The sequence below is a fragment of the Astatotilapia calliptera genome, chromosome 8 (assembly GCF_900246225.1).
Source record: "Astatotilapia calliptera chromosome 8, fAstCal1.2, whole genome shotgun sequence".
In the NCBI taxonomy this organism is placed as follows: Eukaryota; Metazoa; Chordata; class Actinopteri; order Cichliformes; family Cichlidae; genus Astatotilapia; species Astatotilapia calliptera.
This window is the reverse complement of record NC_039309.1, coordinates 15,771,274-15,796,828: the sequence shown is the minus strand read 5'-3', so window position 1 is coordinate 15,796,828 and position 25,555 is coordinate 15,771,274. Positions and strand designations below refer to the sequence as shown.

Sequence of the window (25,555 nt, the reverse complement as noted above, 5' to 3'; positions counted from 1 at the left end):
TTGTTTCATCTTGTATTCTTCAATATTCTGGGGGTTTTTTTGCTAAGGGGGGTGAGGGGCATTTCTTCTGAGAAGAGATGCAGTCACAAAATCTTTGTTGCAAAGTGGCAACTTGGAAAATTTGAAGATTTTTCATGAAACCAGCCCTTTACTTGCATGTCTTGTTAATAATGGAGTACAACGTGTGTGAGGTCATTGTATTAATATTTTCACTTCATAATGCTCTAAACTGAACCAACAAAACTAAGGACATGATAGCTGCATGTTGTTCTGACAGCATTATTTGGCTTTTGTTTCATCTTATCTAGAGCAACCTGAGATTCTGGGTGGTGCTTTTCTTCCATTATGTTTCTTGTGACCAGCTGGTAATAGTCAGATGCTGGGAAGAAAAAGTGGTTGAAGAATTCATCGACAGTCTTCATCTTAAGTTCCAATTTGCAGTCTTTAGTGTTGTTTTCTGCTGGTCTGCACATGATTTCACCTTCAGGATCGTCTGTGTACTCTAAAGGAAATAAACATGTTAGGCATTTTAGTTCTGACACAATCATTCTGAGAATTTGAAAGTACAAACCAGTTTTAAATATGTGATTTGTGAAGTGTGTATTTACTGTGCATGTCTAGCTTACATTGAATACAATAAATGTCCCTTCATTTTCTGAACCATTCTTATGTAAAACTTTGGGTCTATGAAATTTTGAATCTGTAATGATGACAGTAGGATAACATCAAGGGAAAAGAATTTAAGCCTTTTTAGGTGGTCAGTCTGCAAAACATTTAAGCATTTTCAAGGCGAAGTTATGGACTCGGTTTACATCCCAGTCACCACTGAAATGAAAGGTTATTGGTTTAAGTTCTTCAAAAAAAACCCTGCCCAGGCAAGATAAGACCTGCTTCTAGAAGGCCTGAAGTCCTATATATATATACACACACAGGCATGCATACACTGAAACTATAAACCAAACCTGCAGGCTCGGGTATCTCGTTGGCTTCCGTCTTGACATCCCACTGACTTCCATCCTGAGCACTGGAAATCCCAGTCTGCAATAAAGATGGGATTTTATCTTATTAAATATTTTAGCAAAGTTACTGCCAGTTTTGTGGCATATTCCAGAATCACCCTTCACAGATGCAGCCCCAGTCATCTTTTTGTGCATATAGTGTTGGTTGTTTTGTCAACCAATACTGGCCTGTATCGGCTAGTAAAACTGCCAGAAGGAAAAATGAGTAACACTGAAAGTAAATGAATAGGGGAAAAAATACAGGAGCTTGTTAATTTTGAAATATATAATTATGTCACAGCTTGCAAAAATATGTTTGGTCCTTAATATGTTTGAACAACTACATATTTTACATGTGACATGACATTACAAGGTTAGCAGATACAGAGATTATGAAAGCGTTGAGACAGGATCTGACCAACTGGAAGGGGCTGTTTTTTGTCTGTATCATCTCTTCACTGACCTCCACCTCAGGCGAATCCTTCCTGGTTTCAGTGTTGGACCCAAAAACCCGATGGTCCTCCTTCAGTGTTTCAGAAACCTGCTCACATGTAACTTCTGCGCAGCCCAGAAGCACCTCAAAAAACTCAAGGAACGTAATCTGCAATGGAAAGAACAGAACAACAGCTCTCATGATTCAAAAAGAGTAATATTGTACCAAAAAACAGCTGAATGAGTTTACTGATGTAAACAGACCTCCAGATCAACACTGGCAGAAAGGTTGTCGGGGTTGTGGCTTTCTGTATTGATGATCTCCAATAACCTCCTTGTGGTCAGCTTATGGTCCAACAAATGGAAATCCTGCAAGTGGTTACAACATGAGGTTTTAACTTTGATTAATTGTTTTTGTGATAAATAGGCATGTCATTCATCCTATCTGCTGTTGTTGTTGATAAAGACATTTAAATCAGATTTGTTTGACCATAAATCCACTTTAATTTTTTTAAAGTATTGTATTAATGTCAAATCTGGGACATAAAACTTTCATTCAGTTTTATTTATATAGTGCCAAATTACAACAACAGTTGTTTCTGTGTGCTTTATAATATAAGGGAAAGACGATGCAATAATACAGGGTTAACCCAAACAATCAGATAACTTCTAACAACAAGCACTTGGTTATAGTGGGAAGGAAAAATTCCCATTTAACAGGAAGGAAGAAACCTCCAACAGAACCAGGAGGAAGAGCCACCTGCCGTGACCAGCTGGGAGTGAAGGGAAAGAGGGAATAGAGCAGCAGTAATCATTTAATACTGAGAAGCTTTTAGTTTGCACTGATGAAACAGGCAGCAAAAATGTAATGTACTATTTATACAAGCAAAGAAAAGTGTTACAGTTTGTTGCACCTTGAACATCCACAGCAGGTGATGGCAGGTCATGGTCTGTTCATCCCTGGTGGCTGTGCAGAAAAGCTGAAAGACTTCCCAGCACCTCTTCATATAGTTCATAGCCACCACTCCAACGTCTGGCTGCCTAAACAGAAAGCCTGGACAGACGCAACTATTGTTAATGAACAGTTAGTACTACATACTATAGAGTTAAGCAAGAGTGTTAAACACTACAACATCAGGATTCTACAGGAGTATCAAAACCTGTGAAGAAACCCAACTGAGGAACCAACAAACTACTAAACCAAAACATTAGTAGTAACTGAACTTTTCTTTCACCGATTTGCTCTTTTAGTTCTGATTACAGTGTCGTTTGCTGTTACCTAGCAGTACCGCTGATGAACGGATTGTCTCTGAAGTTCACCAGCTAGTGAAATACAATTTAAATGAATCACATACAATTGGGTCTGTAGCACCTTTTACATTCTTAGCATTTGGAAGGATGTCATCTGTCATCAGTTTGGAAAAACAGGCAGCCAGAAGGTGCTTTGGTGACCTGTAAATAGAGAAAAAAATGAATTATTACAGATAACTGATCATGATTAATCCCGATTAAACAAAGTTTTCTTGAGTATAAACAAACTGATTTTATTAAGTTTATTAAGGGACACCCCAGGCAGTTTCATTGTGATATCTTCTGATAAAGATAGGAACAGGTTCCCTTACACCATGTCTTTACTGTGGATGTGGTGGGCCACAATGACAAGATAGCTGATGAGCTTGCGAAGCAGCACAGGCGTGAAAGGCGAGTGTATCTCTGCTGGATCAACATCCTCTGAAACACACAGAGTGAAAGCGGTTAAAATAACCTATAAATACTCTCAGAGGATCATTCAGTGTCTGCTGTGGAGCAGTCCCTTTCACCTCTGATAAGACGGTCTATCTGTGTCAGAGTTATGCCGTGATGATGAATGTTACAGTCTTTGAGCAGGCGCCAGAACTGAAGACGGGACAGCAGGAGGGTGTTCACCGGGGAGTGGGCATAACCAAGCCTGCTGTAGAAACTACAAATTGACCTCAGCTCTCTTTCTTGCCTCAGCACCACAAACTCCACCTGTTACACATGATACACGGTTTCAGGGTGGGAACACGGCTGTAAATGAGGACGCTGGGCTGAGGACTGACCTGTTTGCGCTCTGTGTCACGTTTTCTTTCCGGGATCATGTCCAGGAGACAGTCAATGTTCAGAGCCATGTCTGGTCCCAGTAAAGATGAGTTACTATGTGACAGTGGGAACGCACCTATGACAAATTTCAGAAGGATTTCAAGACTGCAGGATTGCTTATTTCCTCCTTTACTATTTTGAACATACTCTTGAATACTGTTGCTCCTTACCGAGAGGAGCACTATGTGCTCTCAGGTTGGGTGTGATAATTTGGTCATCCACAAAGTGTCCCTCGAATGCACGCCCGTCACTCAGTGTGAATTTTCCCTAACAAAGGTGACATTTTTCTGAATTTTACAATCAGAGTTGATTCATTCTGCACTTTTAATACATCAATAAGAAAGCATACTGTGGATTTCTCTAAACTTTTTCCAGCTGACAGTGAAACACACCTGCCCGTGCTTTTTATTGTTCTTCCATTCTCCTTCATAGATCGCACCACCAGCGTAGTAAAAGGTTCCCCATCCATGCCTCTGACCCTGAGCAAATTCCCCTGTGTATCGATTGCTCTGGGAATACTGAGATCCATCTTTTCGTCTTAAATTCCAGACATGTGTGCCTTGGCCATGCTGCCGCAGGAGCAACCAAAACATAAATCTGATTCAAGAATTAATTTTTTTTAAGCTTTATAACTTCATATATAATTAAACTAGGGTTTTCTTTCATACCTGCACTCCATCCTGCCATGCCCCAACATACTTCTGTCCCAGATTCAGCCACCGCATCGTGCCCTTTCCATGCCTCTGGTTGGTCTTCCACTCACCAGAGTAAGTGTTCCCAGAAGGGTAGCTATCAGGAACAGATGTTATTGCAGGGTAATTCAAATACAACACCAGATGAGGAGATATATTCACCTGATGCATACCATCTCAGTCCACATCCTTCTCTGTTGTTCCTCACCCAATCTCCTTTGTACCAAGAGTTTTTTTCCTCGTTATAATACGCCGTACCCTAGCACAAATGAGACCAATTAAAAAGAGACAACCAAATTCCTAAAAAATGACAAAATCAATGGTAAATCATACCTTTCCATGTCTCTTGCCCTGATGCCACTGCCCGCTGTAAAACAAGCTGTTTTGGGTACATTTGTAGGTTCCTGTCCCATGTGGTATACCGTTGTAAACCTCCCCCTTATAGGTGCTGCCATCTGCCCATGTATAAGTGCCCTGGCCCATGGGAATATTGTGTACAAACTCTCCCTATTAGATAAATTCAATTCAGTATTTTGCCTGCATTCCTTTATCAAAGACTTTGCCTCCACATTATGTTTCATTACACCTTACTGACCTGTATTTTTATGAGTGTGTATATAAAGGATGGCTGTTTTTAGAAATGTTACATATACATTGACTTTTCAAAAACCCTGCTTAAGAAAGGATACTGTACAGTTAGTTTTTAATGCATAATTTCTGTATGCTACCTCATATTTTAGTCCAGCTGCCCGTGTGAATGTGCCGAATCCATCCATAAGTCCTTTGGAAAACATGCCCTTCACAAAAATACAATTCAAACATACATTTTTGTTATTTGTTTGATGCATTTTTTTTGGAAGGATATAAACACATTTCAAAATATATTATAATATAATAAATCCTTAATTGATTTATGAAATTAGGTCATTATTTGTATTTGAAATTCATTTGTAAAGCTGTACCTTGTACACATGGCCTCCTTCAAAATAAGCTACACCTTGTCCATGAAACTGCCCTTCACAGGTTTCCCCTTCATATCTGTCAGAAAGACACCAAACCTCACACCCTGAGTAACTTATACGTTCTCTAAAAACAATTATTCACATAACTAACGTCGTGAATAACAATGTACCTCTGTTCAGTTAAGATAACAAGTGGGGGAAGTTCATAGTTGCCTTCGTCCTCGGGCTGCTCGTCACTGTCAGGATGATTCTGGAGCTTGATTTGGCTCATCGTCATCGACTTTTAAGATCGTCTACCCTCCTCCGTTTTGGATGTCATACCCAACTGTTATTGTTTTCCCTTTTTATTATTATTTTTCCCAATCAAACATTTTCCTTAGCCTCTTTTCTATTTCTCATCTTGTCTCAAGTACTGCACAAGCTGGGAATAGGAACTTAACCATGGCAACGGACGCTTACAACTACGGAAGCCTGAAAGAAAGCCTTCATTTGAGTTTGCTAGGCTAATCCTTGGTCACACCCTGACCTGGTGGGCTTTGAATGCGCAACTGATCTAGTATTTACGATAACCTTAATAAAAGGCATTTTGTGAGCGCAAATAAGTAAATAATAAAACATATTTTCCAGATACAGCAGTCGGACACTTTCAAGCGTCATTAAACACTCATTATGGATTTCAAAGTAATGGAAAATACATTATTTCCATTGTTAAATTACTTCTGCTAATCTTAAATCGGCATTTGCTACTGGAAATTTAGATAGTCTGATGTGTATAACGTTTACAAATCCAGTGGCTGATAAAACGATCCCAAATCTTGTGGTCCTAAAGTGACGATATTTACAGATCGTTTGCTTTTCTGCATTTGCCTTCAGTAATTTTACCACTCAGGTGTGAATCTAGGTTGACCTCACTCCAGTAGCAGACCCATTCAGTCAACACAACACAATGCAAACCTGTAAATAAATGATTTAAAGTAACAGAGACAGAATACATATATTTTTCCAGTATCTTTTTTTATTGTTCTGTGTAGTGTATATTAAAATAAAAAAATATAATATGTAATATACATTTTTAAAATCTAAACACAACTAAACATGACATTAAATCAATAACAAACCATTTAACTCTACAATATACCATAAGAGTGGTTTGACAGAAGTAATCTGGAGTGAGGACACATTTGAGTTATCTTAAATCAGTTACTCCAACAGTTCCTTCCTTTGCAGACTCAGTATTGTGAGATGACGTCCAGGTTAGCGAGGTGCCTCATGGTTGGCCTGCCGTGAGGACAGTTCCATGGATGCTCGAGCTCCCCCATGTGAACCACGAGCTTCTTCATCTCATTAACACTCAGAGCAGTGCCGATCATCACCTGATGAGCAGAAAATGTATCAAAAAGCATTTTTAAAATAATGTTATGCAATTTCCCTATAATGACATTTTTAAAAGATCTTAGATAACTACAAATTACTAGCATTACTAACAGGGTGTATCATACCATATAGTTTATGTATGTAGCTTTCCAAATCAAGCTTCCTCAAAGATGAATATCATTTCTGAGTCCAAAAAAACGTAATATCACGATGGGCAAAACAATCTAGAAATCGAGACTTCAAAAGTGGACTTTAGAAACCAATAAGTGGCCACGTCCATCCTTTATATACAGTCAATGCTGCAGTCTATGACTATCCAGTCAAAACTTGAGTGAGCACTTAAAAACAACGTCACAGTGATATAAACTCACAGATTTCCGACAAGCTCTGGAGGCGAACATCTGCCTGACTCTGGATGGTCGACACATAACCCCTGGACTGTCGCTCAGCATGAAGATCAGTTCTTCGATGTCTGATGGACCGAATGTCCAGTTTTTACTGGTGGGCAGTGAGACCAACTTCACTCTCTCCATCACCTGAGCTGCAGTCCCCAAAAAATAAACAACAAATATAAGCTTCATATTTGTAACTGTCAAAATAATCAGATCACTTTTAATCCCTGGTGCAAATTGTATTACCGTCCTCATCAATCAGAAATTCAAAGCCATTGCCCTTGAAAATCTCGATGTTCTCTATGAGTACGTTCTCACTGACTGCAGTGAGGTGAAGTTTTTGTGGGCTGCAAACGGAAAAAGAAAATAAATAAAAACATACTCGGATTGCCATTGGAAACATTCCAAACACGGTTTTACTCAGTGATTTACACTCTTACACAATGAGCTTCTGCCCTTGGAGTACGGTGTGCTGCTGTAGCATCTCAAAGTTGTACTTCTCATCTGTGGCATGCTGATCAATCATGAAAAGGTCCGACTTGAGTTTTGTGATAATGAAGCCCAGGTTAAACTGACCGATGATCTCCATTTCTTTAAACATTTCTTTACTGAAGGGATTAAAAACATTTTTCTTTTAATTATTTGTTTGAAAATTGCACACCGACAGTTAAGTCCATACCTCTAAAATCTACCTGATCTCCTTCTTGAGCTCTTCTTCTGCACTCTGGTTTTCTCCTGGATTGATCTTGGCTCTGAAGCGTCTGTACAGCAGCTCTTCCCCGGCCCTTTGTTTCTGCTGGTCATGTAACCTCCTCATCTTCTTTGCAAGCTCTGCTAAAGAGAACTGAAGATGCACAGTCCTCCTCTGCAGGGAGACTGGAGCATCCACTGTCAAGGGAGGTTTCTCACCAGCGTTTGAAAAAGTGCTGGATTCTTCTTCTGAAGGGAAATGTGGATCGTCTTTCCTGGCCCTCTTGGCCTCTGGGCTGACAGCAGAGTCCTCATAAGGAGTGCATGCTTCAGTCTCTAACTCTGGATCTTCGGGAACAGTGTGAATGTTGCCTGATGTCTCTTTAAAAGTTTCATTATTAACACTCGTTCTGTCCACTTTTGGAGGACTGGACTCCAGGTCAGAACACTGAATATCGGGTTTTGCTTCAGCTGTGTTACAACTGGACCCAGCACTGTCTTTTTGAGAATCAGTGTCCTCGCAGGACATCACTCGGTACCTAAACCCATCTAGCACCGACTTCCCTGCCGACGAGCATTTATCCAGCTGTCTTGTGTATTTTAATGGAGATTTTAAACTTGAGTTGCAGGAAGTTTTTACAGGATCCTTAAAAAAAGACTGCAGTGTTTTCTGTGTTGTGCCACTGCCGGAAGCTTTTTCCTTACTCGACTTCCCAGAACTGGAACTGTAATGACTTGAAAAAGCAGCTTTTAGGCCGGCCAGATTCAGGGATGACTTTGGGCTCAGAATAACAGATTCGGTGTCCTCCTCACGTTCTGCCTTGTTCTCGTTAGACAAGACAGTTCGGCAAGGTTCAGATGTTGATGTTGCATCTATGAAGAAGCACAGAAACAAAATGAAACTTTTAAGAGCAGCTAATAAAAATACCATTCATTGGAAAAGGGATAATTAAATACTGAACACAAAATGTGCTGATTTGATTAAACCTGGCAGGGTCCATATGCCTATGATATCCCATGAAGTAACTGTACATTATTGTCTTGGTAGGACATTTCTGAAAATAATATATGAATCCATGCTTCATTTGATAATACTTTGTAATACTTTATGGACTTCTCCCATAAAGTAAACAGATTTTGTAAAAAGATTCTACACGTGGCCATGCATTATTAGAAGATAAATACTATGTAGCTCTCATGCTCCCACACTTAATTAACTCATAACCATGGCGTTATTTCCTCCTTCCCTTACATTACTAACCAGTGAGCGCAAGGACAAATATTCCTAAAAACCTCTCAGTGTTGCTATTTTACCGTATTATTAATGTAAAGATATGAGGGTCTACATGTAAAGGTGTATTCTTACTGGTGCTGGGTGCAGGTGTATAGTTCAGGCTGATCTTATTGACTCCACCCTCATATATGGCGATGAGAGAGGTCTTCAGAATAGCCAACAGGAGTTTCTCCTCCTGAAGGAAAATCTGTCGCTTGTCCGGGGTTACATTCACATCCACACACTCTGAAAACACAACGCACATGCACTCAGGGAAATCAAACGGGTTCCATAAATTACATCAGCTTGATTAATCCCCATTTTCTCACCTGAAGCAACAGCTACGTTCAAGGCAACAAATGGATACTGATGTCTGTTGTACATGTGATACACTTCGTTTACGAGTTTGGTCACCTGCAGGGTGGGAATAACCAGAGTTCAGGCAGGAATGATGAATTCTGACACCTCCTCATAAAGCCACTCAGCAGGAATTACCTTCAGGGGGTCACAAGGCCGACTGTTAATGAAAAAGAACTGCCTGTCTGTGGTGCTTCTCCCAACACCGTGGTCACCTTGAGACACAAAACCTGTGATCCTGTCAAAAGCAAACAAAATAATAATAATTACAAAAAAGAAAATAATAACAAGAATTGTGCAAAAAGGTCTTCCTATAAAACACTCACGAGAAAAGTTGTTTGGGTAGATCTGCACCCTTGAGTCCATATTCTTCAATAACATTTTCAGTGGGAGAAACTTGCTGGAAAGGTAGAAGACTCTGCAGCTGCAAGATGTACAGCCAGCACATAATCACAGAAAAAAAAATTAATATGAAATAAAACATTTAGCAAGCACATGAACCGCTTTTTGACAAGCCTCTTTTATGAAGTATCAGGCCAGTGGCTTTGTTGTTATTAGCAACAGCATATTAACCTGCTTTGGTCCAAATATGGCTCCAATGTTGTCTCTCATACTTTGGCTGCCAGTAGTGCTGAGGACTGTGCTGCGCTTTCCCTGCCCATTTTGGTTGGAGCAGGTAATGCGCACTCCTGTAGAAATGATACAGTAGGACTGCAGCACATGTATCATTTTGGCATACTCCTAAAAACACAGAACAAGATAATAGCCGTTATTAAGGTCTGTTGACATTGTTGATCTAATTTGTTACTTTAAAGTTAAACTTGGCATAGAAAATACCCACTCTTGCCGCCGCCTCTCATCTAGGACAACTCCAGAGTAGAACAAAGCCCAGGAAACTGGCTCTGGAGCCCGAGTTGTATGTTGAGGCGAACCAGCCCATCTCAGAGATGTGACCTACCACGTACCACAAGCTAGTTTTGAAAGCCACGGATCAACACACCAGGACCTTGTCCCTGATCACCGCTCACCGCACTGGGACTGGCTCACGGGTGGAACCCTGGTAACCCTGAGTTTTTAACCCTTGATTTTTTTTGGACTTCATAGGGGTTGTTAGAATCGCTCTTTGTCTGGCTCCTCACCCAGGACCAATTTGCCTTGGGAGACCCTACCAGGGACAAACTGCCCCTGACAACATAACTCCTGGGATCACCGGAACGCACAAACCCCTCCACCGCGATAAGGTGGCGATTCACAGAGGGGGCACCTGAAGCCCACTTTTGGAAAACTCAGTATGTGAAGAAAGACAATGAAAGAGACGACTGAATGCCCGACCTTCTTAATATTGCGTTGAAACTCCTTGTGTCGAACAGGCAGGGTGGAAAAGAGCTGCTGCAGGCTGACCGTGGTGCCCTGTTGCCGAGGATGAGGGGTCCTCTGCACTAGGTGGCCTTTGTGGTCAAAAACCAACTTTGTGCCCACCTGGCTGGACTCGTGGCAGGTAATGACACTTAAGTCACTACAATAAGGAGCAAGAGCAAATTTTAGCTGGCAAATAATTTAGTTTTATATCTAAAATTACCGCAGAACGTGAAATACTTTACCTCAGAGCACATAAAGAGCTCAGGGCTTCACCTCTGAAGCCAAATGTTTCCACGTGGATGAGGTCAGAGAAATCCCTCAGCTTTGATGTGTGATGCTTCAGTGCTGTGGAACACACAGATGATTTCTTCTTAACAAACAAGCACAGGCAGATATTGTCTAATTACACAGATACAAAGGTGACACTTACTCAGTCCTTCAAAGTTGGCCTCCTCAACACCTTTGCCATTGTCTGCCACCTCCACTTGTTCAGCTCCACTCTCCTTCAGCTTGACATCTGCAGCATGCAAACATGTGATACATTAAACTATATCTAACAATGCAAAACAGTATTATTAGGCAAACGGGACTCTATCGAAAAATACTTTGGGTAAATATTTAATTACCAATGTTGGTGGCTCCTGCATCAATGCTATTCTCCACCAGCTCTTTGACAGCAGTGGCCAAAGTCAGCACCACCTGTCCTGAGCAAATCTGATGCACCGAGTGCTTATCAATAGCTCTGATGGCCCCGGCAGGTTCAGAGCTGCAGCAAAGAAAATCAATGTTGAATTCCAGTGTACAAGGTAACAAAAGTTTAAAAAACACAAATATATCCATATGAACAAATGCTCTCGCTAGCTTACCATGCATCAGACATCTTCGAAGAGTGGAGTGACTTGAGAGTTTAAATTTGTTTTTTTCTGTAAAACACCGAATAGTTAGTCCCTGCCGTCCCTTCTGTCAAATAGTATCATTGGCACTGCTTGCCAGTACATCCACTACCCGACACCATGCTGTAAACACAAACCTAAAGCAAGTCCCGCGCGAACTGCGCAGATTGCTCGCGAGCGTCACGTGTGCGCAGAACAGCGCAGCTTCCTATTAAAAGCAGCAAAACAGTAATATAATGAGTGCGTAAGAACACAGCCTCAAAATTAAATACAATAGTAGCAAAAAAAGTAAAATAAATGGCACTGTTAGAGTAAGTATTTTCAAAGCTGTTGCCTAAAGCTTAGTATTATTTCATCACCAAACCGACTCCGTAACGTGTCAGGGCGAATGTGCAATTATCCAGTTTTTAAAAACGAAAAGACGACTTTTTAACTACAGGGACCACCTCAGTGTCTTGACTTTTTAGTTTCATATTTTTCAAATGCGCTTATGTTAATTTTACTTTAAGTTTTTATTTTATTTTATTTTTTTATTTTACAAAAACATAGATTAAATAGAATAAATAAGTTAACCTTTTGGCTTAATACGCTTATTGTCAGACGGTCCCTGTAAGGCTGGGGAACGCAAAACATGGCTGTCCATTGACATGGTGAACCTTATGGCATTTTTCATACAGCTTTTCGGACTTTTCTGCCGTTGTACATTTTCACAAACTGGGATTTAACGTAGAGTTTGACTCATCTTATTGCAGACATGGGGCAGCTTTTTTATTTTTATTTTTTGTCGGGCAGCGTGGTGAATTAAGCGTTTTATTTTGCCATGTCATCGTTATTTCCCGTACTAAAATGTACAGCTCACCGTCCGACAACGGACTCGTGCAGTCGGAGGAATGTTCTGGCAGCAGCGGCCTTTTGCTTCGGCATAACCGTAAACCCAGCTGGAGGCAGGAGGCAGACAGTATCGTTAGCCTGCTAAACTTGGCGACTGAAGAGGACGACGAAGTCCAGTTTGACAGTAAGCAGATTTTCGTTGCTGTGTTTTACAACTGCTAAACTCAAAGGTTTTGTTTACACCGGTGTCAACCAAACGTCCGTGACGGTTGTCCACATTGATTGAGTGAAATGTGAGTTTTGGAGTTGTCGAAAGTCCACACCTGCATTTTTACTTATGTAATATAGCAGGGGCGTAGCTAAGAAGTTAAGAGTCCGTGTGACAAGCCATCCTCTGAGAGACCGTTTATTTTAACTGCATGAACAATTTTAAGGATCAGCTTTAGTCTTCAGCCTCAGCCTCCAGTCATGATATCGTGCACAGTACCCTCCAATAAGTATTAATTGAATATGGTGCTTGCAAGAATATTCAATCTTTTCACCTTTGCAAAACCCATTTGAGCTGGGTATGCATTAAAATGTTAACTTAAAAAGCAATCTCATTAGTTGGATGACGTATTGTAGTATCCATTGTTTGAGTTTCCTTTTACTTGAAGCAATCAAAGTAGCATGAATTAGTACAGACATTAAAAAAATAATACAAACACTCCCTTTATTGTGGATAGCTGGTACCCAGCCAGATCCACTTATACTTAAGTATAGTGGCAGCTGTCCTGTTTAAGGCATGTTTAGAGTGAAATGAATTCTGTTAAATGCTACCATTTACCTCAGTGATTGTATTAGATTTAGGATTTAAAATAAACTTCAGTGAATGTGGCCAAAAGAAGAAGCTACCGTAGCTTTATAACTTTTGCTGATTTTGATTGCATGTAAGCTTCCTCTACTTTTGCTGTCTTCATCCTGCACTCTCTCCTTCTCACCCTCTCTATCCTCCTCCCTCAGGCTTTGTGCTGTCACCAAAATGTAAATGTGACAGTGAAACAAAATGTACAACAACAACAACAATAAAAGCAGGATTTACATCGTTTTATGATAGTATTCTAATTGAATATAGGCTTCCACTGCCCGTTGATAGCTAACATCCTTCTGGCTTGCTCTGGAGTGCTGTTGTGCTGTAAACAAATAATGAAGCCCAATTCAAGCAGAATGGGAATAAAATAAACTACACTGGCTCCTTGGCTGGCATAAAGCGATATGGCAGTAGACTTATGGACAGCTAATAATCTTTAGCGCTCTAGCCTACATCGGCTAAGGTTTGTGATGCTATTTAGAGAATTTGGTGATGAAAATTAGGGGTGCTTGTCCCCCCACCAGAAAGGCTCCAAACCCTTTGAAATACACTCGTATATATTTGTGTGTTTGAGGTCTCATTTATGTTTTGGGTTTTGAGGTATGTGCGGCTGAAATGCCTGACTGAATTAAAGCAACCATACCTATTTATGCATGGCCTATCCCTTTAGTTCTTAGTGTCACAGAGAGAAATAATAGTCTTTACATGTGAATTTACTCCATAGAGCCTTCAAATAAAGTGAGTCACAAAGAGGCAGGTCTAGCCTGACCTTCCTCCTTTACATAAACAGGATTTAAAATACACCTGGTTAATGTTTGCTTCACACGTCAGGCCCTCCCTGTGTACGAATTCTGCAATATTATAAAATGAGAGTGACGACGGAGACCATGCAAAGACCCCTACATGCACATCTTCTCCTAAGCTCAGTCATTTTGTGCGATAGGTGGAGGGGGGCCTGTGTCCACTGGATATGGCAGATAAGCATTACTGTTGTGCACACCCCCTTATGCATAAACAAGATGAGCAAATTTTTTCTTGAAGTTGAATCATTAGTGTAGCTCTGAGGCCTTAATATTGCACCGAAAGGGTTTTCACACAGAAGAATGGATATAGGAGAAAGAAACATTGTAGAAATTATAGCAAAAGTTATTGAAGAAGGTAAGACAGCTGTGTCAGAAATCTACTCTGTGAACTTTACAGAACAGTCAGCTGCGTTCACAAGTGCTTATTTGATCTCATTTTCAGTGTTTTTCTTTCTTTTTGTCCTATGTTTAGCTTCAGACACAGACGATAACCGTGAGGTGTTGATGGCTGGTAGGCATTATCCGTCAATCCAAGAGTTTGCCTCAGCCATCCCCAACCACCTTCTCCTCGGGTCTTTGCTCGAGCACCTGTGCTTTGTTTACGAGAGCAATCCAGCTCGCTCACGCATGCTGTTTAAAGGTAGCCATCGAGATCCTATACTAAGAACTGACATTTAGTTAGAAGAGAAATCCAAATACAGTTCATGTTTAGCATTTGGTTCATGTGTCACATAGGTTTAAGTATTTTATTGCTCCTCTCACAGTCATAGGTCAGCGTTTAGCTGCCATGAATCTCCTTTCACCTCTGGCAATAAGTGATGAATTCAGCACCGTCAGACTCCAGCATAACCGGGCCTTCACCGAGCTGCTTAATGCTGCCAGCTCCTCACTCTACCCTCAGGTAAGTGGATCTGTTGCCAGCACCTACACTGCGTGCTTGGAGTCAGTATGTTAGTTTTAATCAACATTTTTGAGAAAATTCTGTACTTTGATAAACCTTCTTTGCTGCCTGCTGTGTCAAAGAGTGATCATTGTGATTATCCTCATCTTGGTTTGCAGGGCCTCGGAACAAACGCACACAATCCTTCTCTAAGGTAAATTGTATTTGGATTTTTTTCTGATGCATGTGTTCAAAAGCATATTTCAGTACATTTTTAAGGAAGCCTGTTTGTGCCTTAAGCAGACCTAAGGAGGGACTGTTTCAAGCGCAGACATCACGGTATCTCAGTGAGTTCGAAGAAATCTGTAGACTTGGGAAAGGATCATATGGAAACGTATTTAAGGTATATATAATTTTTGTGACATTCTTTAAGAAACTCTTCTAAACTTTTCATTTTTCCTCACAATTTCATTGTACATGTACAATGACAAGAAAGGTCTATTCTGTTCTAAAACTGGATTTGAGTTAAATCATTGTGTTATCGTTGATAGGTTATGAACAAATTGGATGGACAGTATTATGCGATGAAGAAAATTCTCATCAAAAAAGTTTCAAAGGAAGACTGTATGAAGGTAAGCCTTCTGAGCTGTGCTCATTAGAACACTTATGTAACTTAAATACAGAGATATGAAGTACCCGCTTTAACTTGTTTTACTTGCTGTAGGTCCTTAGGGAGGTCAAAATGTTGTCCAGCTTGCAGCATGTAAATGTTGTGGGCTATCACACCGCATGGATGGAACATGTCCAGCCTGCAGCATGTGAGTATTTCAACTCTGTCCTGCACATGTTTGCTTGGAAGAAATGCATGATGGGACCGCTGATGGAGACTTTGTGTGTAAACTGTCTTTGTTGCAGATCCTGAGTCAAACTTGCCTGCACTAGAATCTGCTGGACGACAAGACAGGTAGGCAGTGTGATTATTATCCGTTTTGGCTTTGTGATTTATTAGGTTGTTGATAATTACAGTGTTACTATTATTCTCATTTATGGGCTCAAATTTTCGTTTCGAGGGTGTGCTAGAATAGATTTGCAGGCGTTAATCTTCAGATGGTACACAGATACAGCATTACTTCTCACCTTATGTGTGCAATGCTGTTTGTTTGCTCCCTTCCTGAATCCCTAATGTGTTCCGACTGGTCAGTTGGCACGATATTTCCACAGTATAACGGTTTAACGTTTTCCTAACAACAAAGGATTCCTGGTTTTAATCCTAGGAGGAGACACAAATGCCATGGGTGGGTGTGCTAAATTAGATGCTGAGCTACCCATTGTAACCCTTTAGGGACTAGCCAAAAGTAACTTTTTGTCAGTGGTTACTAAAAAGACAACAATTTAAAATAAGCAGAAAGGTTTCCTCTTGCTTCTAATGTCCTCTCTGTGCAGTTTTTATACAATTTTTAAAAAACCTAACAAAACAAAAAAACAGCACTTATGTAATCTTTAGCTGATTATATTAATAGTTATTTTTTCAGACCACATTACTGTTATATTAAGGGTTTTAGTTATGAGCAGCAAATTGGCACATGATTTGGAACATGGCTTCTGGTTTAAATTTGTCTCAGTGAGCCAAGTTTGTTTGACTGTTTCATTTTTATGTTGTCTGTGAACAGAAACAGAAAAATCTACCTGTATAAATGAGAACAGATTTATTGGGAATATTGCTTGACTAAAATTTTGTTACCGGTAGTGTGAACAAAGGCATATGGGAGAGAAGCAAACCTAATGTTAACCATATTACTGTCACACTTTCCTCCTCTTGTTGGAACGTTGCCATCTGGATTTAGTTGACTCAGGTGCTTAAAGTAGCTACCAAGTAGGCATCTTGCCAATGTGTTACATAGTAGCATAGGTAACAGAAGAAAAGACTGGATTACAAACCAGATATTTAAGGCAGTTCAGTAGCATTGTTTTGTGTGCGAGTAAATAACTCCATTTGTGGCCTATGTAAATGTTTTACAAGTATAGGCTATACAAATTATGAACGGCATTATTAAACTCTCTGGGGAAATGTCATTTTTTTCATTATTTCACAAGTGTTGTTAAACAGAGAAATTGTCCCACCATGGTGTCTCTCTCTGTGGGGATTGTGTTCTTTATAATGTGTGCCTCTCCCTTCTTTCTTGAAACATAATCAGCATCTCTGAGGTTGTCCTTAGCATACTTCAGTCTGACTTGTAGGTGTCTCTAATGCAGAAGTTGAGTTTTTCTTGGGCTGCAACCTCATAGTCCATTCCTGTGTATGGCTCTATTGGATTACTTCTTTTTTCTTTTTTTTTGACACTGTAATTTTTATTGATAGTTTTGTCACAGTTTAAACATAGACATGTATTGCATTACAGGAGAAATAACCATGCAAGCACACAGTCAAAACAAACAGAACTAAAGCGAACAAAAGGTGTGGGTGCCAATTCTAATCAACTACCGTATGCATGCCTGCCTTTACTCCGCAGCATACATACTCCAGCTTATATACGTACTTTTATACGGGCATGCATCAATAGATATACAGAGTCATAGACCTTAAATGTTTTGTTCGTTCATTAATTTTCCTTGGTGCCATATAATGTCCACTTCTCCCACTTAGCAACGAAAATATCTTCCTTTAATCTGAGAATGTAAGTCATTTTTTCCATTGCATAGATTTCTCCAACAATATTTAACCAGTCTTTTGATGAAGGCGGATCCAGTTTGTACCAGTTTCTTGTTATAGCTTTCTTTGCAGCTATCAATAGGATTTTTGTCAAATACAAGTCGTCGTACAGAACATACTCTCTAATATTCCCAAGATATACAGTTTTAAAATTGTGTGGTAATTGATAGCCCAAGATATTGCCTATTACAAGAGTCACGTTCTTCCAAAAATTATGCAGTTTCAGGCACTCCCAAAACACGTGCGTATGGTGTGCTTCCATGTTACCACATCTTCTCCAGCATGGCAAACTGTCTTGAGTCTTTTTACTTTTGATTTTTGGTGTAATAAAGAATCGAGTAAGGTGTTTCCACCCAAATTCTCTCCAGCATCTTGAGTTAGTCGTTGTGTTCTGGGTTTCACACATATCTAACCATTCCTCAGTTGAGATATCAGTTTTTATTTCCTGCTCCCATTTCTTTTTTATGTATTCAGTTGATGTTGCCGTGTTCTCTCTTAGATTTTTATATAGTACAGAAATCTCCTTGAATTGGAGGCCCTATTGGATTACTTCTTGAAGTCTACCATTCCCGACATGGCTAAGTCATTCATTGGTGTCTTGGCAGTTGTTTTGGGGTCTTTAGACACGTCTCCCTCTAGTTTTCTTTCCACAGTCTTTGAGATCTTTCACTTTCTACCTCTACCAGGCTCGTTCTTTACTGTGTGACTCTCCTTATATTTCTTGGTGATGCTTTTCACTCCAGTTCTTGACGCTTCAAAATGCTGTGATAATTTTGTATAGCCATCTCCTTATTGGTAAGCATCAACAATTCTTTTCTCAAGTCTAAACTGATTTTATTTGTCTTTGGCATAATGCTTTCTCATGTGACAGCTAAAACTCTTGCTGAAGTTTTAACTGTGTAAATTAGAAGATAACCCTTAGATTTAACTTGATTTTACAAGCTTTGAGTATTACAGAGTTACATCATTGCACAGCAATGGTTTGTGCTATGGCTCAATAAAAAGGTCAGTTTTTCAGGAGTCTGATAATGTTGTTTTCTTTTTCTTTTTTTCTGAAAGAAATCTGGATTTTTGTAAATGGTTTTCTTGGGAACACATACATTATGTATGTTTATCCTAGAAACCCTATGTTGATTTCTTTATGTACTAGGTTTCTGACTTGTTGTGTTTAAAAGCATTTGGGAAAATTTTGACAAAACTAATAATTTTCTCCTGCTTTTGTAAAATTACCTTGAAGTGGAACACTTTGGATGAATTGCTGACTTCAATTCAGAGCACAAGTAACATTATTCTTGATTATGTGTAGAAATACCATTAAAGGTGGGCTATTTATTGCAGGTCTTGGCATAAAGTCTGTGTGACTAGTGAACAGTGTTGGTCAAGTTACTTGAAAAAAGTAATCAGTAACTAATTACTGATTACTTCCCCAAAAAAGTAATCCCGTTACTTTACTGACTACTTATTTTCAAAAGTAATTAATTACTTAGTTACTTAGTTACTTTTTAAAAACACGATTTACAACCTGAATAGGTGATAAAGCGATAGATCTTTCAGCCCAATTCTACTTTTTCTACAATCCATCATACAAAATGTAATCAAATGGAAAAGTCCCTTTTTAAAACTTGTTTTATTCGTTTTAATCTTTTAACTTTATGCATCAAGCAAAAATGTAATTATATGCAACATTCTCTGACTGGAAGAAATTTGTTTAATATTTAAACCTATTTTCTGCACATTCCAGCACATAAAAAGTGTTTACACTCAGTCTTTCAAATAGATGCAAGTAAAACACAGCAGAGAATAAATAAAATCAAAGACTAGCGGTCCTTTTGCTCTATTTTCACCTGTAAAGCAGGAGCGGGGTACGCGGAGGTTTACCCTGGTGCAGGTGTGCCGCAGCGGTCAGTGGAAGGATACGGCAGTTTCTCTGTGAATTTCCCATTACGTGGTAGCGCACTCGGAGCTTGCTTGGAAGCTCACTCACATGTACTGTACCAATGTACCTGCACATGTGATGTGACAATAAAAGTGATTTGATTTGATTTGAAGTTTAGGGTTTTTTTTCGCTGTAAAAAGAAGTTTTCTTCCCACGCACAACGGACACTAATGTTTTTGTCACTTTTTATCAAACTTAAAGTAAGGTCAGTACTTCCACGCTTTAAATGCTGCACGCTCATACTCTCTCCAGTACTCGATATATGATCCACTGTTGATCTGCACACAGCTGTTGTCATGAACGTCGCACTCGCTTACGTCACTGTCATGAGACATTCTCGCAAAAAAAATCACGGTTGTAGTAACGCAGTAACGCAGCGTTCCTACGGGAAAGTAACGGTAATCTAATTACCGTTTTTGCAATAGTAATCCCTTACTTTACTCGTTACTCGAAAAAAGTAATCTGATTACAGTAACTGCCCATCTCTGCTAGTGAATGACTAGATATCTCGAGGCATGTACAGGCAGCACTAGTAATTAGTTTGTGAACTTGCACTAAGTCTGTCTCGACTCTTTCATTTACAGCCTTGATGAAAGTGGGGAGAAGAACAGCAGCAGTTCCTCTATAGTTTTTCAGAGCCACAGTCAAACACCCGCAGAGACTGCTTCAAGTGCCAAAGTACCTCAGAGAGACACGCAGCCTATAAAAGCCTTAGTTCCCACCCAGGAGGGACAGGTGGTGTGTCCCAAGACGATGCGTCGCATCCCAGAGAACTATGTCCCTTGCGTTTTTCTGGGACAGCAAGGTCCCATTAAGACCTCCAAGTGTCCTGCCATGGGTTGGGACGCTTCAGCAGTTTTGGATGAGGAGTCCAGTAGGAGTAGCATGGAACTAAACAACAACTCCTGCATTGACAAGGAGTGTCATCAGTGGACTGAGAAGCGTCCAACGAGGCCTTCTAAAGAGGTAGGTGATTTAAAAAAACAACAACAAAAAACCCAAACTTTCTTGGATTTAAAAAAGCTAATTAAACTAATTTCAGATACTGAGGTAAGTGTATGTAGAAGTCATAAGTTCAGGCTTCAGACTGATCTAAATTATAATATTTATAATTATTTTATTTTTATAATTTTTCACAGTTTTCACACGGATGTCAGTGAGATTGAATATCAGTAATATGATCATCTCCAGCACACTGCTCTCGAACAGTGCATTCCTATCAGAGAATAAACTGAAAGGGTATACCTAGTTTAAGATAATTTTATATAGGCTTGCAAAGCAACGCTAGTAAAGCCCATAAATTATAATAAATAATAGACATGAAGGTGGAAATGAGCAATAGGAGTTTTTTCTTTTTCTTTATTGCAAAAAAGAAAAGCAGAGGATGTAACTTTTCTGTTATGGCATATCTGCAGGTGCACTTCCACCTGATGCTTTATATCCAGATGCAACTATGTGAGCGCTCCCTAAAAGACTGGATCTCTGAGAGGAACGCCAAGCCCAAAGAGGAACAAATCTCAAGATGTAATTTCTCAGTTATACATCCATGTTTATTTCAGATTACTTACAGCCCAGAGCTTCATGTTGCTTATAATATATGCAGATAATATTTTTAGGGGTATTCTGAGATAGAAAATCTTTTTGGGGGAGGGGAATAAATAGATGTATTTTCTGTTTTCAGGTCCTTATGCCTGTATTGATACTGAACACACGCTCAGACTGCTAAGACACATACTTGAAGGTGTGGAGTACATTCACTCCAATGGAATCATGCACAGGGACCTGAAGGTATGATTTCTCTTTTCTTTCTTTCATCCACACCTCTGTTACTTTAAGGTTAGTCAGCGGTTTGATGCAAAAGTTTAAAGTCAGGTGGAGTTTGAACTGGTGTCAGGTTGGAGTAATATGAAATTATTATTTTACATATTCCTGTTCACTGTCTGTCACAAAGGAGATGTTGTGTACATTCTCCCAATGGTTGAAGATAAATTTGTACAGCTTGTCAGGAAGGATTTTCCTCGTTTCTTCTTTCTTGCCTCTGACGTGTGTTAGATAAATGTCACTCTTACAAATATCCTGAAGTCTCCTTGGCTGTCGAGTTAGGTTCATGAGGTAGTCTCTCTGTTTAAAGAAACATGGTTTTGTTAAGGTTAAGGGCAGGTGGCCTTTTTGGTTGTAGACAGTAAGCGGTGAGGTCAGGCTGAGGAGCTTCACTAGCAGAGAAACATTTCTCACATTAGGCATGTTGTTCAGGAAAAGGTACAGACAGTTCTCCCCTGCTTCGCTTAGCTTATACATGCTAGCTCCGTAGCTCAGCAGCAGGTCTACGAGCTCCTCGTTTCCCATGCTACATGCCTCGTGTAAAGGTGTCATGCCAGCGTTGTTCACTGCATTGGGCTCCGCGCCTTGTTCGAGCAGCTCAGTGATGCTGCTAATGGCGTCTTCTGGGGTTTTAGTGGTCTTTGTAGCCATTGCCACAGCAGCGAGGTGTAGAGGGGTGTTCCCAGTGTGCTGCACTCCCTATTAAAAAGAATAATACAGACTTGTTGAAGGACACAAGATATTTCAACAGTGTTGAGAGCAGAAAGGTTAAAGGAAAACTGAATCACATGCTGCCATTGTGCATCTTTACAAACTTGATCCATGCTTTTGGATGGGAAGGGGCTTTTTATAACCACAGCATATATAATTGAGTGAGTATGTAATTAAGATTGTAAGTAAATATTTAATTAATGATAAGTTGGTGTTGACAGTTATAATTAACTTTTCCTATGTCTTATTATCCATAAAGCACAGTTGATTAAAAAAACAAACAAACATACATAATACTGAATATCAAATTCTCAAACAATACAAACCATGTTAACATTTGCGCCATGCCTGAGCAGACTGGCAATAATATTCTTATGCAGTATCCCAGCAGCCATATGCAGAGGTGCCATCCCACTGCCATCCACAGCATTAACATCGGCACCATAGCACGCCAGTATTTGGACAGCAGATAGTGCTCTGTAGCGTACTGATATGTGAAGAGCTGTCTGGTGGCCTTTTCTCTCCACCTACAGATGAACCACAATTTAACCAGTATTTATCTTAAAGCAGAATTTACTTCCACAGACTTATTACAGTATGCTGACTTTGACGTTGTTGGTAGCCCTTTTGCATGTTGAACATCAAAGTTAGGAGATTGTAAGAAGCAGCTAGACATCTATTTGCCTACATGGAAAACTCACCTTAGCATTGATGTTTACACCATGGTCACAGAGGAGCCTTAAACAGGCCTCTGCCTTTGTACACACACCGATCACTTTAGTCTGGAACTTGGAATCTGGTTTTTGGGACGTATTCAGGATGCTTGGCCAACCAATTATCACCAAGTGCAGCGGGGTTCGACCAAGCATATCTCTGTGACAGAGGTAAAGGTGAAGACATGGAGAACAGAAGACTTTTAACAGAAAGTACATTATTTTTCTTGTTCTCAACCCCCTATAAAATAATTGTATGATGATCAAATGCTTCAGGAAGTATTAGGTGATTCTACCTGAGTTAGATGTCAGGTTTTAGTGCTTACATCCATACCTCAATTCAGTGTCTGCTCCTGCAGACAGAAGACTCTGCATGCTTTGGATTTTTCTGTAAGAGGCAGCCAGGTGAAGGGGAAGAATAGCAAAGCCCTACCGGGAAAAACGAGTGAAGAAGAAATGGAATAATCATAAATTTAAGTTTCTTGTTTGCCTATAAACAGTTGACATTTATTTGCTATCAAAGTTGTTTTCTTTCTTTGTTTCTGTGAAGTGAGACTTGCTTGCAAGCATAAAAAGATCCTTGCAGTATTTTATAAGATGGTAGCATTGTTGCATTTACCTTGCAGAAGGCTTCTTTATATACTTTGCCTTGTGGCTCAATGAGGAAATTGCTCCCATGTTTCTCAATCAAGTCTTCAATGCGTTGCAAGTCCTCTTCCATGACTGCTGTGTAATATTCATTGCTGTGAATTTTGCTAATGCTACCTCTCTTATCCAAACACTCCTTGTGCTCCTCCAGCATGGTCAAGTGCTGCAAATTCACTGATGTTTTTCATAGAAAGACATCAGGAAGCAATACTTTACGGAAGGGAAGTCGAAAGCTACTTCTGTTTTCTGTGGTTGGTGTTTTTCTAACTTTGATGTGCAGCCTTCCTGTCTGAACTGATAACTTGTTGCTGCACTCGGGGCCAATTTTGGGGGCTTGCTGCATCCGTTCCTGCAACTAACTGTGTTTGCATCACATAGTTACCTTTTATTTACCTGTACTTAAAGTTAAATCTTGATGACTGTGGGGGGATGAAATTGAAAAACAATTGACCATGTTTGGTTACCTTCAATTTTATTTTCATATTTTTACTTTCTCATTTTATTTTTCCATTTTAAGTTATCTTTAGCTAGACTGAGCAAGTGCCGCAGTTGTCTAGCAATCTCATAAATCAGTAAGTTCAGGGAAATAAATGGGGAGAAAATGTAGGTGAAGTCACTACAAATAACGTAAATAAAAAAATGAATACAATTGAAAAGTAATGGAAAAAACAAAATACAGTATAAATAGTCCCATTATTAAAAATATGCTTTCTATTGCATTTAATTGCTTATTTATATATTCTTTTTGTTCACTGGGACAGACTGGATTAATTATTCAATGTATTTTCCCATCAGAGCCTTTATGTGGAAAAAAATTTAAGAAAAAATATTGCACATTTTATGTAAAGTTAGATTCTCTCAAATCATAAGAATGTTTAGTTTTTGTCTTTATTGTATTGCAGATTTCACATAAAAGAATCTGTGTCCTTAGTGACATATGGAACTTAATTATAACCTTTTTTTTTTCTCCCCACAGCCAAGGAACATTTTTCTTCACGGCCATGATTGTCATGTTCGGATTGGGGACTTTGGTTTGGCCTGCAGGGACATCATAGCGGATGGACTCAAAAGCAACACTTCTCCTTACAGCGGTAAGAGTTTACCCACATAACATGGCATGTTTCAGAACCACCAGTAGATGGCAGCGTTTGCTATTTAATGACATTTCTGGTGTTTTCAAGATTGCAGCCATACTTCAGGTGTTGGCACATTTGTGTATGCTGCACCAGAACAACTGAAGGGCTCCAATTATAATTCAAAGGTAATGGACTGCCTTACTTATTAATAATTCATGTTTTCTTTTCATGTAAAAATCATTCTGAAGTGTTAGCAATTTATGATTAGAAATGGTAACATTTTATTAGAATTAATTATTTTTTTCTGTTGTCTTTTAACAACTGTGCTGAACATGAATCTTCATTTGCTGCTCACTCAGTCTGACATGTACAGCATCGGAGTGCTGGCTCTCGAGCTATTCCAGCCTTTTGGTACCGAAATGGAGCGGGTCCGGACACTTGGGGACCTGAGGGAAGGGAAAATCCCTGACTCGTTCTGCCACAGATGGCCAGTTCTGACAAAATACATCATGAATCTCACAGATAAAGAACCCAGTGTTCGTCCCACAGCCAGCCAGCTTCTACAGAGTGAACTCTTCTGCAGTAAAGACAAGGTACGGTGTAATTAAAAGACTATTTCTTTCTTTACTTAAGGAAACAAAGTAAATAAAAGTTACTCATGTAAAGAGTGGATTATGTTTTACTGTTTGAAGTTGTTGAGGTTTTTGTTTTCATAATAATTCCAATCCAGTTTTAAGAATATTCCTCACCCTCAGGTGATCCACGGTTTGCAGAGGAGGGTTGAAGAGCAGGAAGAAGAGATCATGCAGCTGAGGAGACGGATCACTCAGCTCCAGACTTCACAACTCACAGTTAATTTCTCCGAGCTGGAAAACACCTGAGCCTTTGAGGAAAAAAAAAAAAAGTTGCTAGCTTAGTGCAAATTAGTGTGTTTGTATGTTTGAATATTTAAGTGTGTCTCATGCATCTGGATTGCAAATACTTTTCTTCATTGAGCAGTTTAATAAAAATTATTTCTAATATATTCGGCAGA

General features: G+C 39.5%; 4 protein-coding genes across 11 annotated transcripts; 1 reads left to right on the top strand and 3 right to left on the bottom strand.

Moving 5' to 3' along the window:
- Positions 1-63: 63 nt before the first annotated feature.
- On the bottom strand, positions 64-5,659 carry rsph10b (radial spoke head 10 homolog B). Of its 3 annotated transcripts, XM_026178988.1 has the most exons (17): positions 5,376-5,659; positions 5,206-5,281; positions 4,972-5,040; positions 4,577-4,750; positions 4,417-4,502; positions 4,220-4,340; positions 3,944-4,120; positions 3,722-3,818; positions 3,512-3,627; positions 3,251-3,440; positions 3,053-3,161; positions 2,803-2,882; positions 2,345-2,484; positions 1,695-1,799; positions 1,462-1,599; positions 963-1,038; positions 64-502 (listed from the first exon to the last, which is right to left on the bottom strand). In XM_026178988.1, the coding sequence occupies exons 1-17, from the start codon at positions 5,480-5,482 to the stop codon at positions 225-227; spliced, it is 2,139 nt and encodes a 712-aa protein (XP_026034773.1). In that variant the 5' UTR covers positions 5,483-5,659; the 3' UTR covers positions 64-224. The 3 variants fall into 3 exon arrangements, with proteins under 3 accessions (XP_026034773.1, XP_026034774.1, XP_026034775.1); XM_026178989.1 differs by lacking the exon at positions 4,577-4,750; XM_026178990.1 differs by lacking the exons at positions 5,206-5,281; positions 5,376-5,659 and having other exon boundaries at positions 4,577-4,610; positions 4,972-5,026.
- A 614-nt stretch (positions 5,660-6,273) lies between these two features.
- pms2 (PMS1 homolog 2, mismatch repair system component) lies at positions 6,274-11,737 on the bottom strand. Its single transcript, XM_026178942.1, has 16 exons — positions 11,681-11,737; positions 11,517-11,573; positions 11,277-11,416; positions 11,081-11,167; positions 10,893-10,995; positions 10,624-10,807; positions 9,865-10,032; positions 9,618-9,715; positions 9,430-9,529; positions 9,264-9,348; positions 9,028-9,180; positions 7,664-8,534; positions 7,412-7,579; positions 7,218-7,318; positions 6,951-7,120; positions 6,274-6,578 (listed from the first exon to the last, which is right to left on the bottom strand). The coding sequence occupies exons 2-16, from the start codon at positions 11,528-11,530 to the stop codon at positions 6,435-6,437; spliced, it is 2,586 nt and encodes an 861-aa protein (XP_026034727.1). The 5' UTR covers positions 11,531-11,573; positions 11,681-11,737; the 3' UTR covers positions 6,274-6,434.
- Positions 11,738-11,775: 38 nt separating this feature from the next.
- Positions 11,776-25,544, top strand: eif2ak1 (eukaryotic translation initiation factor 2-alpha kinase 1). Of its 4 annotated transcripts, none has more exons than XM_026178945.1 (16): positions 11,776-11,854; positions 12,398-12,558; positions 14,500-14,667; positions 14,792-14,928; positions 15,087-15,121; positions 15,211-15,310; positions 15,459-15,539; positions 15,632-15,725; positions 15,823-15,871; positions 20,138-20,519; positions 20,969-21,077; positions 21,235-21,341; positions 24,423-24,537; positions 24,628-24,707; positions 24,882-25,115; positions 25,278-25,544. In XM_026178945.1, the coding sequence occupies exons 1-16, from the start codon at positions 11,841-11,843 to the stop codon at positions 25,401-25,403; spliced, it is 1,992 nt and encodes a 663-aa protein (XP_026034730.1). In that variant the 5' UTR covers positions 11,776-11,840; the 3' UTR covers positions 25,404-25,544. The 4 variants fall into 4 exon arrangements, with proteins under 4 accessions (XP_026034730.1, XP_026034728.1, XP_026034731.1 ...); XM_026178943.1 differs by having other exon boundaries at positions 15,208-15,310; XM_026178946.1 differs by lacking the exons at positions 11,776-11,854; positions 12,398-12,558 and adding an exon at positions 14,298-14,382 and having other exon boundaries at positions 15,208-15,310.
- On the bottom strand, positions 21,348-25,335 carry LOC113028570 (ankyrin repeat domain-containing protein 61). Of its 3 annotated transcripts, XM_026178971.1 has the most exons (7): positions 25,272-25,335; positions 23,418-23,521; positions 23,133-23,227; positions 22,787-22,958; positions 22,412-22,612; positions 21,789-22,073; positions 21,348-21,674 (listed from the first exon to the last, which is right to left on the bottom strand). In XM_026178971.1, the coding sequence occupies exons 2-7, from the start codon at positions 23,517-23,519 to the stop codon at positions 21,468-21,470; spliced, it is 1,062 nt and encodes a 353-aa protein (XP_026034756.1). In that variant the 5' UTR covers positions 23,520-23,521; positions 25,272-25,335; the 3' UTR covers positions 21,348-21,467. The 3 variants fall into 3 exon arrangements, with proteins under 3 accessions (XP_026034756.1, XP_026034755.1, XP_026034754.1); XM_026178970.1 differs by having other exon boundaries at positions 21,348-22,073; XM_026178969.1 differs by lacking the exon at positions 25,272-25,335 and having other exon boundaries at positions 21,348-22,073; positions 23,418-24,413.
- Positions 25,545-25,555: the final 11 nt, after the last annotated feature.

Coding starts and splice junctions, on each gene's coding strand:
- eif2ak1 (XM_026178943.1), top strand. Junction 14,929..15,086: donor GCTCCTCACTCTACCCTCAG/GTAAGTGGATCT, acceptor CTTGGTTTGCAG/GGCCTCGGAACAAACGCACA. Junction 20,520..20,968: donor CAACGAGGCCTTCTAAAGAG/GTAGGTGATTTA, acceptor GCATATCTGCAG/GTGCACTTCCACCTGATGCT.
- rsph10b (XM_026178988.1), bottom strand. CDS start 5,482: ATGACGATGAGCCAAATCAAGCTCCAGAATCATCCTGACAGTGACGAG. Junction 5,041..5,205: donor AAGGAGGCCATGTGTACAAG/GTACAGCTTTAC, acceptor ATTTTTGTGAAG/GGCATGTTTTCCAAAGGACT. Junction 3,628..3,721: donor AGCACATAGTGCTCCTCTCG/GTAAGGAGCAAC, acceptor AATTTGTCATAG/GTGCGTTCCCACTGTCACAT.
- LOC113028570 (XM_026178969.1), bottom strand. CDS start 23,600: ATGCTGGAGGAGCACAAGGAGTGTTTGGATAAGAGAGGTAGCATTAGC. Junction 23,228..23,417: donor ATAAAGAAGCCTTCTGCAAG/GTAAATGCAACA, acceptor TTTTCCCGGTAG/GGCTTTGCTATTCTTCCCCT. Junction 22,074..22,411: donor ATGGCGCAAATGTTAACATG/GTTTGTATTGTT, acceptor TCTTTTTAATAG/GGAGTGCAGCACACTGGGAA.
- pms2 (XM_026178942.1), bottom strand. Junction 10,996..11,080: donor GGCCAACTTTGAAGGACTGA/GTAAGTGTCACC, acceptor TGTGTTCCACAG/CACTGAAGCATCACACATCA. Junction 9,530..9,617: donor CTACCCAAACAACTTTTCTC/GTGAGTGTTTTA, acceptor TGCTTTTGACAG/GATCACAGGTTTTGTGTCTC.